The 13544-nt window shown below is 36.1% G+C and overlaps 1 protein-coding gene across 1 annotated transcript in view; it reads right to left on the minus strand.

Moving 5' to 3' along the window:
- The window catches only part of LOC107709095 (sortilin-related receptor-like), a 94485-nt gene that overhangs the window by 60289 nt on the left and 20652 nt on the right, over positions 1–13544 (minus strand). Inside the window, exons 3-5 of the mRNA XM_016513501.1 lie at positions 10295–10423; positions 7919–8080; positions 7554–7621 (exon numbers count right to left, since the gene is read on the minus strand). Coding sequence (XP_016368987.1) covers positions 7554–7621; positions 7919–8080; positions 10295–10423 — 359 coding nt within the window. The remainder of the gene's footprint in view (positions 1–7553; positions 7622–7918; positions 8081–10294; positions 10424–13544) is intronic.

A 13544-nucleotide genomic window follows, 5' to 3' on the forward strand; every position in this document is an offset into this window, starting at 1 on the left:
ACACGAGAAAACAGAGCAGTGCTGTGTGCAATCAGTGCAATGAATGATGGGATATGTAGTCCGGGGTGATATGCAACAGTGTGTCGTGTGAGAGTCAATGAAAATGGAAAGGGTGACCTCTGATGGCTAGCAGACGGAGGGTCATGGACCGGATACGTAACAGAGCCCCCCAAGGAGCGGCTTCCAGACACTCCAAAACACCTTACGATTCCGGAGGGCGGTGGAGTGGAGGCGGACGTTAAATTAAAAATGGACTTTTCAATACCGACCAGATACAATACTGAGTTTGGCGGAAACTCAAATTTTTTTTAAATGGCGTTTATCGCGTTTTGGAACCAAACTCTTCATATTTTTGTTTCATATTTATTCAGAAATCAACCAATAACATATTTATATGTGTTAATATTAAACACTACACTACTGTTTAAATGGCTGGGGTGAGTAACATTTTTGTTTTTGTAAGAAATTAATACCTTTATTCAGCAAGGATGCATTAAAGGGTTAGTTCACTCAAAAATGAAAATTCAGTCATTAATTACTCATCCTCATGTTGTTCCAAACCCGTAAGACCTTTGTTCGTCTTCAGAACACAAATTAAGATATTTTTGATGAAATCTGAGAGCACTCTGACCCTGCATAGACAGTAATGCAACTGAAATGTTCCCATGACTGAATTTTCATTTTTGGGTGAACTAACCTTTTAAATTCATTAAAGGGCACATCAGATGCCCATTTTCCACAAGCTGATATGATTCTTTAGGGTCTTCATGAAAAGTCTATAACATAGTTTGGTTGTTAGTTGGTTGGAAGTTAATGCTTGCATTCAGAGTATATGTATGTGTGCGTGCGTGCGTGTGTGTGTGCATGTGTGTGTGCGCGTGTGTGCATGCGTGAGTGCTTGCGGTTTGTGTGTGTGTTAATTTGAAGGCCATGTGCCACTAATGTTGTGTTTTTGTAATGTTAAATAAAGGAGGTAATGTTTAAGCATTATTGTTATTTTTTTCCTGTGGTATCGACTTGGTGTCAAGTATCGTGTACTTTTAGTGGTATCTGTACCGCTACTAGATTTTTGGTATCGTGACATCCCTAGTTATAATAAAAGATTTCCATTTTTTTTAAATGCTGTTCTTTTAAACTTTCTATTTATCCTGAAAAAAATGTGTCATGGTTTTTCTTAAAAATAAAAAAAAAACAGATGCTCTCAAAACTGATAGAAATAAGAAATGTCTCTTGAGCACCAAATCAGAATATTAAAATAATTTCTGAAGGATCATGTAATACTGACTTAACAATATTACTGACTTTAATATATTTTTGATTGAATACATGGTCTTAGCAAAACATAATTTAGACTTCTTTCAAAAAATCATACAGACCCTAAACAGTAATGTATTTATTAGTCGAATAAAAACTTCATGTAGTTTATGCATTTTCAAGCACATTGCTTAAAAAAAAGAGTAAGTTCATTAATAAAGTTACTAACTTGTTTTGTATTGTACTTCCTAATGATATACAATATGCTACACTGCAAAAACAGCACAATGCATCTGCAGCGGCATTTTTCAAATGTGATCAATAGTTACTTCCACTTGCCAAGCTAATCCGGGCTCTTTACATATCACAACTTACATTCAGCTGAAGAGGCAACCAAATTTCCTCATCTGTCTCCTGCATGATGTTACTGATAAATTATTCAGGGTGAGTGTGGGAGATCAAGACTACAGACAGGGAGGAACGGAGAGGGGTTTCAGATAAACGAACGGGAGAGTCTCTCTCTCTCTACTCTGGACAAATGGCCTGACTTCACTTCCTCTGTAAACACACAGCGGTGCTGATTTTTGAGACTGGCTCTTAAATCACCAAGCTAAAGGATAAAGGGATTATCTCACAGGGGAACAAACACACAAACCTCGCCGTTTGCTTTCTATTTCACAACTGGGGGTTTAACACGTCCAGCAGCAGGGTGAGAGATGGATAAAAGCATAGGCTTACAGCTCTTTTAACCAGCCCCGCAGCTCTGCCTGTAGTTTGTCTAGATTAAAACTGAAAACCAATTGAGGGCTCAGGGGATACAGTCAGCAAACTCACACCCAGAAACACACACACACACACACACACACACACACACACACAGAAAGTCTATTTGTTGACCTTTAAAACAGAAGTCATGCTGTTTGACAGAACTTCTTTATTCCCTCTGACTGCTACTATAAAGTAATAAAATACACGAAAATATTAAAATTCTGGTCAATACCGATAAGCCAACAATTATTTTGATGTTATTGCCAATATTAAAAATTTCAATTATTTTGTCTAAATTACACTAGCGTTTAAAAGTGTGGGGTCTGTAAGACTTTTTTAATGTGTTTAAAGAAATCTCAGCAAGGCTGCATTTGATCAAAAATACAGTAAAAGAACAATATTGTGAAATATTACATTTCATTCTAATATGCTGATTTGCTGCTCAAGAAACATTCCTTATTAATCAATGAAAACAGTTGTGCTGCTTAATATTTTTGTGGAAACTGTGATACATTTTTCAGAATGAAAACATCTATTTGATCTATTAAACAATAAAAATCTTTAAAAAAAATAAATAAAAAAAAAACTTACTGACACCAGACCTTTGAATGGTTATGTACTTAGCAAATCAAAATGTAAAAATAAATAAAATTAGTTTTACATGCCATAAGTGAATTTAGGTATCACAGCATAATGTGCAGTATGAAAAATGGAGATTTGCTAAAGATTACATTTAACAGTGTAAATTATTATTTTTTTCTTTAACATAACAAGAAGGAATCTAAATGTAAAAACAGAGAAAATCAGCATAAAAAATCCTAATTATCAGCTAATAATCAATATAGTACTGATACATCATGCATCCTTAAGAGATCCAACATCTGAAAAGGGTGACCACCCTCTTTTAAAAAAAACATCTGTCAATCCAGAAAAAAAAAAATGTACAGGTTCTTCTGACAAACCTGAGCCAGGCTCAGTGTGAGAGAGCTCTTAGAGCAAAAAACAGAAGGGTTATCACTGCAGTAATGGTGTAGTCGGACTCCGAGCTCTCGAGTCATTTGTGTTGGGCCATCGCAGTGGGTCGCTGATGTTATCTCCACAGGCACTGACTACCACTCCAGCCGATGAAATGGGCTACGGCTGGCAGACACAATCAATTATTAATACGGCCGCAGTCTGAGCCTCATCAGAGAAACATCCACAACCGACTGTTTCACAGTCAAGCAGCCTGTCTGGACGGCAGCCTACACGCTTGAGAACACCGACCGCTTCCTTATATATCTGACTGTTATGTTGCAATAATGTGCAAAACAAATCTGTTCTGGCATCAAGACATTGTAGACATTTGAGCTAAAGTTAAAAAACGGTAATCACGCCTGTGATGAATTACAGTCATAACATTCTAAGTAGCTCCGGTCTTCCGGTCAGATTATATCCTGGAGCATAATGTTTACGGAATGGGAGAGCAATAAGCGCCATTCTGTTATTTCTAGTTGCTTCTTGCGTTCGATGCCAGTCCCTGATTGTGCAAACACTAAGAGCTGGCTGCAACCCAAAGCAAGAGTTTCACATTCCTACATAAACTCGTGAATTGAGAGAGGCAGCACAGAGAGCGCTCAACCCTCTTCAAATTACAAACACTGATACAAAATCCCTGTAGAGCGTGGAGAGCAAGCACTTGATTTGCCAGTGATCTTCCTGAGCTCTGATCATTTTGTTAGTTTAGCCTAACAAAAAGCGGCAAACTCACAACCACCCTGATCTTTTAGATAGCAATCGAAACCACAGAACTGAGCCATATATGATCTTCAGCATCTATCTGATCAAATATACAGTAAAATCATAATATTCTGAAATATTATTACAATTGAAAATAACAGTTTTCAATTGAATGCATTTTAAAATGACATTTATTCCTGTGATGGCAAAGCTGTATTTTTATTAGCTATTACCCTAGTCTTCACTGTCACAGATCCTTCAGAAAGCTGTTATCATCAATATTGAAAACAAATATGCAGCATAATATTTTGTGGATACTTTTTCAGGATTCTTTGATTAAAGTTCAGCATTTATAATGGTAATGATAACCGATAATGATCAGGATAACCAGTAATTTATTTTATTTGAAAGCCAATAACCGATATGTTGGCCAATAAATCTAAATCCCAATTTTTACATAATTTTTAAGAGCATGATATTAGAGACTAGCCATGTACCAAACAATCAAACATATACATTACAGCAACCTAGTTTGAACCAGTGTACATTTTAAAATAAATTTTACACTCCTATTACCAACTTTCTTTATCAAAAAAGGTCTCACAAATAAATAAAATAATGCTTAAATAGTGCAAGTAATTGAACAACATTACTTACGTGTAAAGAATCCATGGATAAAACAGAATAGCATCCACACACGGACAATAATACAATTATTTTAATTAAACCATATTTTTGATAAAATAATAAGATAAAAAGCGGTGGTTATTATTAATAATGCATCAATGATTTTGATTCCTCTGAAGGAAATAATGCATTATTTATTGGCTTTAATATATCGGCCAAATGTTCTTATTGGGTCGATAACGGTTATAGTAAAAATTAGCATTTATCGGCCGATACCGATATGGTGGCCGATATATTGTACATTCCTAAACCTTGGTGAATAAAAGTACTAATTTCTTTAACAATAAAAATCTTACTGACCCAAAACTTTTGAACTGCAATGTATAATAAAAGGCTACTAATAATAAGCAGACAACTGCATTGAAACTATTAGAATTTTAAATTACTGTGATATATATATTATCATATAGTTTTCTATGTCACTACAATCATGATGACATACAGTGGCGGACTGGCCATCAGGAGCACCGGGAGTTTTCCCGGTGGGCCGCTGTACAATGTGGGCCGGCCCTTTGCGTAAATATATATATAAAATGAATTGTAGTAAATGTACGTATATCCTCCAGCTCAGTGCAGCGACTCAAAAGCGCTCGTCAATGTCAAAATGTTTGAAATACCCAAAGTGTAGAAGCAGGATTTACTGTTCACAGACGCTGAGTGAGCTGCGCGCGACTTGAATGAGAGCTGAGGTAAGATGAAAGCAGCTAAACGTAGTGAGTCAATTCAGCAATATTTGCCTACAGTTTACAAAAAAAAATGTTAAACGACAGACATTAATTTTCAGGAATACAAATTACTACTGGCCTTTTCAAATTTCTCAGATTTTAATTCCATTTATGTTATTCGTCACAATGTACATATTAGCAGACATGAGATAAGAGTTAATGTAGATATATCTCTATAAAGGCTTTCTTCCGTGATTTCACGTGTCTAAGAAAATGTTTAAAAATCTATAAAAATCATTCTCAATCTTATTCTAGAACATTGTAAATCTGAAGACTTTTGCTTTCGAGTGCTGTGCATAGGAAAGTGATTTATATTACAGGCCTAATAAAAATATAATTTGCTTATTAATTCACATGCATTATTTTATATACACACTGGTGGTTAAAAGTATGAAATAATTAAGGCTTTTTATTTATTTATTTATTTGAAAGAATAATATGAAACAATAATATTATGAAGTATTACACTTAAAATAGTGGTTTTCTATTTAGGCTATTTTAAAATGTAATTTATTTATGTGATCAAAGCTGACTTTTCAGCATCATTACACCAGTCTTCAGTGTCCCTTCAGAAATCATTTTAATGCTGCTTAATTTGCTGCTTAATCATTATCAGTTAAAGAACAGCATTTATTTTAAATTGAAGTACTTCGTAATATGTGTAAATATCTTTACTGTCACTTAAATCAATTTAATGCAACCTTGTTGAAGAAAAATATTAATTTATATTTTTAATCTTACCCAAGACTGAATGGTATCACATTTTCCACAAAAATATGAAGCAGCACAACAGTTTTAGACATTCAAAATAATCAGAAATGTTTCTTGAGCAGCATTTCTGATTTCTGAAGGATCATGTGACACTGAAGACTGGGGTAATGATGCTGAAAATTCAGCTTTGATCACAGCAATAAATTATATGTTACTATATATTCGCATAGAAAACAGCTATTTTAAATGGTAACATTATATATTTCACAGTACTGTTTACTGTATTTTTCATCATCAAAATAATTTGTATACTCTTTCCACAATTGGAGCTCTATTCCTCCTGCAAATGTACAAATACTGTATATCACCAATAGAAAGGCACCAAAAAACAGTCCGCATTCTGCACTATTCAAGTCTTCTAGACCAGTGTTTCCCAACCGGGGTGCCGTCTGTCGAGAGCAGGGGTGCCATGTAAAAAATCCTTTTTTAATATTTTTAAATTGCTAAAATGTTCAAAAAAGCATCTATTATATAATATCCATTTCTGATGTCGCCAATAATTAGAGATGCACCGAAATTTTGGCTACCGAAAATTAGTTCACCGCTCAGGTTTCACTTTCACGTGGTGTGACGCTCTACGTATTATCCCGCTCTATGCGTGTGCGCTCCGCGCAGTCGCTCCACTCATATACCGTTCATGCTCATCGGAACAGCAAAGTCCACTCAAAAATTGAGCCGACAGGAAACATCGATGTAGTACAGTATTGTTTCTGTCTACAATAGCCCTACTGTGTTGTAACATGTGCTTATTTTATTACTGACTGGTTACTTGTCATTTTTTATTCAATTCAAAGTTTGAAATCAAGCTATCTCGTGCTACTGCACCAAAATTACCCCACTGTAAAATTAAAAAAACATTTAGTGAGCAAAAATTTGTGAGATAGCTAGTTATAACGGTAATTAAACAATGTTTACATATGTATAAAAAGCCTACATTAAAATCTGTCATATAAATTAGTCTCTTCATTAGAAATTAGCCTACTGATTGCCACCACTGATGGACAAATTTTTTTAATAATATTACGTCCCTCGTAAAAATTCTTAAAAATGATTTACTATTTGCCATATACACCAGGAAAGACAAATTATAATGTAAAGAATGCCAGTCATTTATGGTGTGGTGCAGTGTGTTGCGGACCAGGTTTGGTGAGCCGCTCTGTGCCAAAAAGTCCAGGGCCACTTTTTGGCCCCATTCCGCCCCTGGTGGCATAAAAGGTGGTAAATTGTTTTTTTTAAACTGGTTCATTTAAAATGAATGAGCTGTCGAAACAACCATTTTATTAAAATTAATTGAAATTCTTTATGCTTCATAAGACAAAAGGACAGTAGACATTTAGGCAAGTATGTTTAATTGTTTACTCTGTTTGTTTGGCTGCAAAGCTACAAGCAAAATATGATGTGACAAAAAATAGCAATGCAGCATTTTGTTACCGCTTGGAAAATGTAACTTGTTTCTAGAAAAGCTACTATGTTTATAGCACTGAAAAATTTAATTAGAAGCATGACTACTTTTGGCAAACATGAATCATACCCATACACACATAGACAACATTCCAAAACAGATTTCACACTGGACACATTCACAGAGCGATTTGCGTCAACACTCTCAAAGAGCTTGCTTGATCTTACCAGAAGTAGGACTTCACATGTTCCTGAATTAACACCCACGTCTCACCAAAGTCATCTGATTTCCACAGCTGCCAAAAGAAAATTAAAAAAAGAAAACAGAACGAAGGATAAATCCTTAAGTGCCAGCAGTTTCCACTTTCCAGTATAACATTTAATATGATTCAACATTTATCATAAACCAGCTTCTCATACGAAAATTACAGCTGATTAGCTCAAATCAAAACATGCTGCTTAGTGCTAAATTCAAAAGGGCAAATCTCTACAAACAACTAAAGGCCTAAAATGACAGTGCCATTCATCTTACTAAAACTGGACACATGATATACAAAAAGCCCAGTACTGATGGAAGGAATTAGTGTTCATACCTGTTTATTGGGGTGAGAACTGTCATAACCGAGGACCAGGTTAGGCCTCTTACTGTGCAGCAGTAAGTCTGTGGGCTTGAATGGGATGGAGAAACCTTGAACAATTTGGCAGAAGTCAAAGGTGTTCCACAGGTAACTGTTCGTGGCGTCAGTAAATAGATACTGCAAAGGAAAAATTGAGAAATTAAGACATTTTTTTAAAAATTCAGCAAAAATTTACAAAAATGATAGTTCAGCCATAAATAAAATGTCATCATTTACTAATCTCAAATTACAAATCCTATATTATATAAAATCATAAAAAGACATGCAAAGCGGTGCCAAGTATCTATTTTCCATACAGTGAAACTGGGTTCATAATCCCCAGCTCCAAAAAGCACCAGAAAAGTAGTCCATATGACTCATACATGTATAATGTACAAGATTTATAATGTAAAATGACCTGATTATGGGTCTGTTTGTCTTAAAGACTTGGAGCTTTTATGATGCTTTTAATTGCCATTATAAATAACCATCCACTTTCTTTGTTCGAAAAAAGAGCAGCATCGACATTCTGTTAAATATCTTCTTTTGTTGTCCACAGAAAAAAACCAAACAAGTCCTACGGGTTTGGAACTTGAGGGTAAATAAATATATGATGACAGAATGTCGTTTTGGGGTAAACTAACCATTTAACCTCTGTAGTGGTTGAAGACACAACAGAAGCTCTCAAAGTTACTATATTAGAGGTGTTTATTTCAAGCGGTTGGCTCCATGAAAACATCAAAGCCTTTAAGTATAGTAAAAAAACATATTTTTAACATTATTAATTATTCCGATTATGCATTTCTGCCGTTCTAATCTGCCCCCCTTCTCTTTGATCTTTCGTTTAAGAGCTTTTGCTATAAACTTTGTCCTCTCCATGGCCTGGTTATGGAAGCAGGGCACTTCCCTTTCCAGATTCTGAGGCAATGAGGACTGGGTCTGAAACAGAAATGCTTGACTTAAAAAGAAACCTAATGCTGTACGGAAAAATTTATGAAAAAGAACAAAAAGAGGAAGTGGAGCATATGCATTTGCAGCATAACCTATGATCACCATCAGACCATCATTGACTCATAGAACTATATTTTTATGTTTGCCTTTGTAAACCTTATCATCGCAATGTGGTTCAGTGTTCTCAATGGTTGTTATGCGGTTGCTAAGGTGTTCTGAGTGGTTTCTTAGCAGCCCAAGTCAAAACAGCTTAGAGAAGTAGCAGCACAACTCTTCACAACAAGCCACACGATTTCATCACTTCATAGTGAAGAATAATGAGATCATCATTAAAAAATATGATTAATTCTAAATATAAATATTAAATAAAATATAAAATATTAATATTAATTATTATTATGCGTTATAATTATTATTATCAACTAAAATAGTAATAATAAAAAGTATAGATAAAGTATCGATAAATAGTAATACTGTTGATTTACTGAAGTTAATTAACATGAATATATTATATTCTAAATACATACTATAATAACTGAGGTCTATATAATAATTTTATGAATAATAATAGCCAATAGTAACGCCTTACAAAATCCATTCACACTAGCAAGTCAAAGCCACTATAAAGAGATCAATCAAACAAACAGGCCCAGTAAGCCTCAGAATCAATTATGAGTGCATATCAGCTCATTCTTCACACGGTTATTCATTTGAGATTTTATGTCAGGATTATTAATTTATCACAAATGCATTAAAATACTCCACAACAATCCACACAAGCACCCTGCCAATATCTCTGTTAATTATCCCATCTGTAACAATCAAGATTTAGAGTTCTTCTCGCCATGCGGATCAGCGGCGCAAGTTACTCTGATCCCGTCAAATGTAATTAAAGAGCCCTGTGCTCCTACCAAGAGGTTGTATGCTTTACAAATTACACTCGTAATGCTTTAGCGTCAGTCCTTCACCAGCATCAGGCGGCAGCTGCAGTGCCAGCCACATCATTGACACCAGATGAATGGTCACCGTCTGCTGACGTCAGCCCCAGCAATAACGCAATGCAGAGTCCCGCAGTGGTTCTGCCACATCTGCAGCTCCCCACTCCAACTCCCATGAGCCTCTGCACCTCACACAGACTCACTGGAGCAGCCCGTTACGGTGGGTGCCAAGGGCAGAGACTATGCATGTAGCTTGTGTTTTCGCCCAGCCCTTTGAGCTGCTCTCTTGGAAAACACCATCTGTGGGTGTATAAGCGATTGGAGTGGTGGAAGGTCACAGCTGCAGATGGCCGGGAAGCGGTCGGTGTCACCGCGGTCTTGTTTGACCTCGGCTTAAGCTCACAAAGACAAGACAATTCAAGGATGTCACACAGATAGTTCAGCTAATGTCTCACACACTTACTCGTTTGTTGTCGGCGGGGCTGTGGTAAAACTGCGAGATGACTTGTTTCTTGCCCTCTTGGTCCCCTGACAGTTGAAATTTCTCTGATACTTGAGTGAAGGTGGTTCCATAGTCATAAGACACGTACACCTGTTAAATAAACAAAACCATGTCAAATTTCAACCTGATACACTGCTGAAATTGAGGCTCTGTTCCAAAACCTAGTAAGCTGCCTTGTTGTTTTCTGTCTACACAGGCAGTTGCCTTCTAAGTCAACATCTTAATTGAAATGAAACCTTTCTTAATAGTGAGCAACTCCTTATGTTTCAAAAACAAAATTTTTTAAGTGAACTACACGTAAGACTTTGCTCACAATTGATTCCAGCTTGATGTTAGCATGTTGCTAAGCTAAAAGCATAATAATCTAATAAGCAACGCTAAAAAATAATGCTCCTTATGTGAGACTCTTCTTATAATTATATCCAACAGATTTTGAAGTCAGCATATTGCTAAGCTAACAGCTTGATAATCGAATGCGCAACTTTATGTCTCAAAAATAACGCTTGTTATGTAAAGCTCGCTGAGACTCTGCTTTACAATGGATTTCAAGAGTTTGACGTTAGCATGTTGCTAAACTAAAATCATGATAAACTAATAAGCAACTATTTATGTCTTAAAAATAACACTCCTTACTAGGGTTGGGTATCGATTGGGTTTTTTACGATACCGGAGCCAAATCGATACTTTTAAAACAGTACCGGTGCCTGAACCGATACTTTAAAAAAAGAGCCGAAAAAAAACCAAAAAAACGATGCATAACATTAAAGAACATTAAAAATATTCAAAATAAATAGCATTCACATGCTCCTCAGGTGCTCTCATTTCCCGAGTTGTGCTTCCCTTACTCTAAGGCTAATAAATGTATTTCACGATCTGGGTCATTATTTAATAAAAAACAATATTTAATACAAAACCACACATAATGTTTCTACTGTATCTCTGTCAATCACTCTGATATTAAGTTAAAAGGAGTGAATTGACTGAGTGCTGTCTGTCACTGTCTTTAATCAGTTCTGTGAATGACTATGGTATGCCACATGCACTGTCATATGTTTTATATTAAATATTAAATTTTCAAATGAAAATAGCAACATGATCGTTTTATTAAGTATGCGTTCATATGTGTTAAGGGCTAGACTTTCGCTGGAGGAAACAGCTGTGGTGTGATGAGGGGTGAACGCAGCGAAAACTTTACAGTAGATGGGAAACCGATTGCTCCCTCGTGACCTTTTGTAAACTGTATTTATGACAAAGAACTGCGCAGATGCAGATATCATAAGTTAACAATCTATCGATAAACACACACCTTGTGTCCTCTGTTTCTGTTTGAGTCCGCTCGAGCTGCGCCGCCGCGGTCTGCGGATTGAAGAGCGCGCTGAAAGACGGGGAGGAGACAAAGTCTGCCGCCATTTTCATATGAAATTTAAAGGGGACTGACTCTGAGGCGATCACGAATTTGTGTACAGTTTATGGAGCTAATCGCTCGCTATTGCCCCGCTAAAAATGGCCTAGCGACGCCCATGCTTCTCTTACGTCCATTTCGGAGAACAAGGACAAATATTTCAATCGATCGTTCAGGCATTTAAGTGGCACCGAAATGAGGCACCGAAATCTGCGTTCTGATTCGGTTCTAGTACATACCGGTTACATATAGGCACGGGTTTCGGTACCCAAACCTACTCCTTACAGGAAGAGCATGAGACTCTTCTTACAACTGAATCCAATAGATTTGATAGAGCTTGTAATAAGCTGGTAGCTTAGCAATAATGTAATAAGCAGCTCTTTATGTCTATACCTTATGTGAAGTAGGGGTGGGTGATATGACCAAAATCTTATATCACGATAATGATACATATCATGATATAGTTATTTTTGCTTTAAATAAGTTCATGATATCAAAATTTTTGATACCATAGAAATGTCGTAATTCTTGTCACCAGTGTCACGATCACAAAAAACAAATACTAGCCTAAATTTAAAAAAAAAAAAAAACTCATGCTCACTGAAGACAAACAGTCAGCGATTAAATAATAAGAAACTAATTACAAGCAATAGGGCAAAAAAAGCTACAGTAGAACAAATAAATAAGAAATGCTACATACATTGTATAAAGTAATCAAATAAATAAAAACACTGAATATTCTTTCTCAGTTTAAATTAAATAAATATATCTTCTTATTAAAGTTACAAAAGTGATTTAGTCAAGAGCAGTGAGAGATTTTCTATCTTTTGTTGTTTGATTAACATGAATGACAGATAGCAGGAATATTAGACTGCTGTCAAATTGTTGAATAAAGTCATTTTTTTCTTTTTTTTTGTGCACAAAAAGTACTCTCGTAGCTTCTTAAGGGTGAGTAATTAATGACAGAATTTTCATTTTTGGGTGAACTAACCCTTTAAGAGCTGCCCGGATCCAATATACTGTTACAAGTGTTTTCTTTCTCAGCGGTTTGCTTTCACTTAAGACCTAAATGACTGTGTTTACGAGGATACTTGCAAAGATGGGCATTTTGACACATACAAGTGTGTGTATTTAACCATTCAAGGCCTATAAAACTGCAAAAATAACTCTGTTCAATACTCCCGCACTCTATGTGCACCGTCTTCATGTGCGCACACCTCTCTGAAAGCACTCAGAAACAGTTTCTCAGACAGCGCGTGCAAATGAGTTCTCTTTCGCTGTTGATTGCATTTCAATGGCTTAAAATCACTTGTTTTTAAACCGCAATGCTTAAAAATGTGTACAAATTATATGTTTTCGTGACCATGTAGCACAGCAACTTCACATGAGCGTGTAACCGTGATAGAGTCGATAGTCCAAAATTTCTACCGGTAAATTGTGTCTACCGGTATATCGGTCACCCCTCATGTGAAGCACATTAAGGTCCAATCCCAATTCTATTTTATACCCCTTCCCCTACCCCTCCGCCTACAGATATCGCGCAGCTCACATATCCAGGAGCAAAGAAACTTGTCAACGCTGCCCCACGACTTTTATTAATAAAAGTTGCATACACGCAACTTTCATCTCTCTCTCTGTCTCTCTCTCTCGAATTGGCAATATTTGAGGAAAGGGTTTAGTGATTTATAATTATTGGGGGTACTAGCCCTCCTCAATGTCTATGGTGGTTATCGCCCTGATCAGACATGAAAATATGTTGTGGCACTATCGTGCAGTCTATAATGATATGACGTTAGCAAACTTTAGCGA

This window comes from Sinocyclocheilus rhinocerous, unplaced genomic scaffold (assembly GCF_001515625.1).
Source record: "Sinocyclocheilus rhinocerous isolate Xijiao unplaced genomic scaffold, SAMN03320098_v1.1 scaffold626, whole genome shotgun sequence".
Classification (NCBI taxonomy): Eukaryota; Metazoa; Chordata; class Actinopteri; order Cypriniformes; family Cyprinidae; genus Sinocyclocheilus; species Sinocyclocheilus rhinocerous.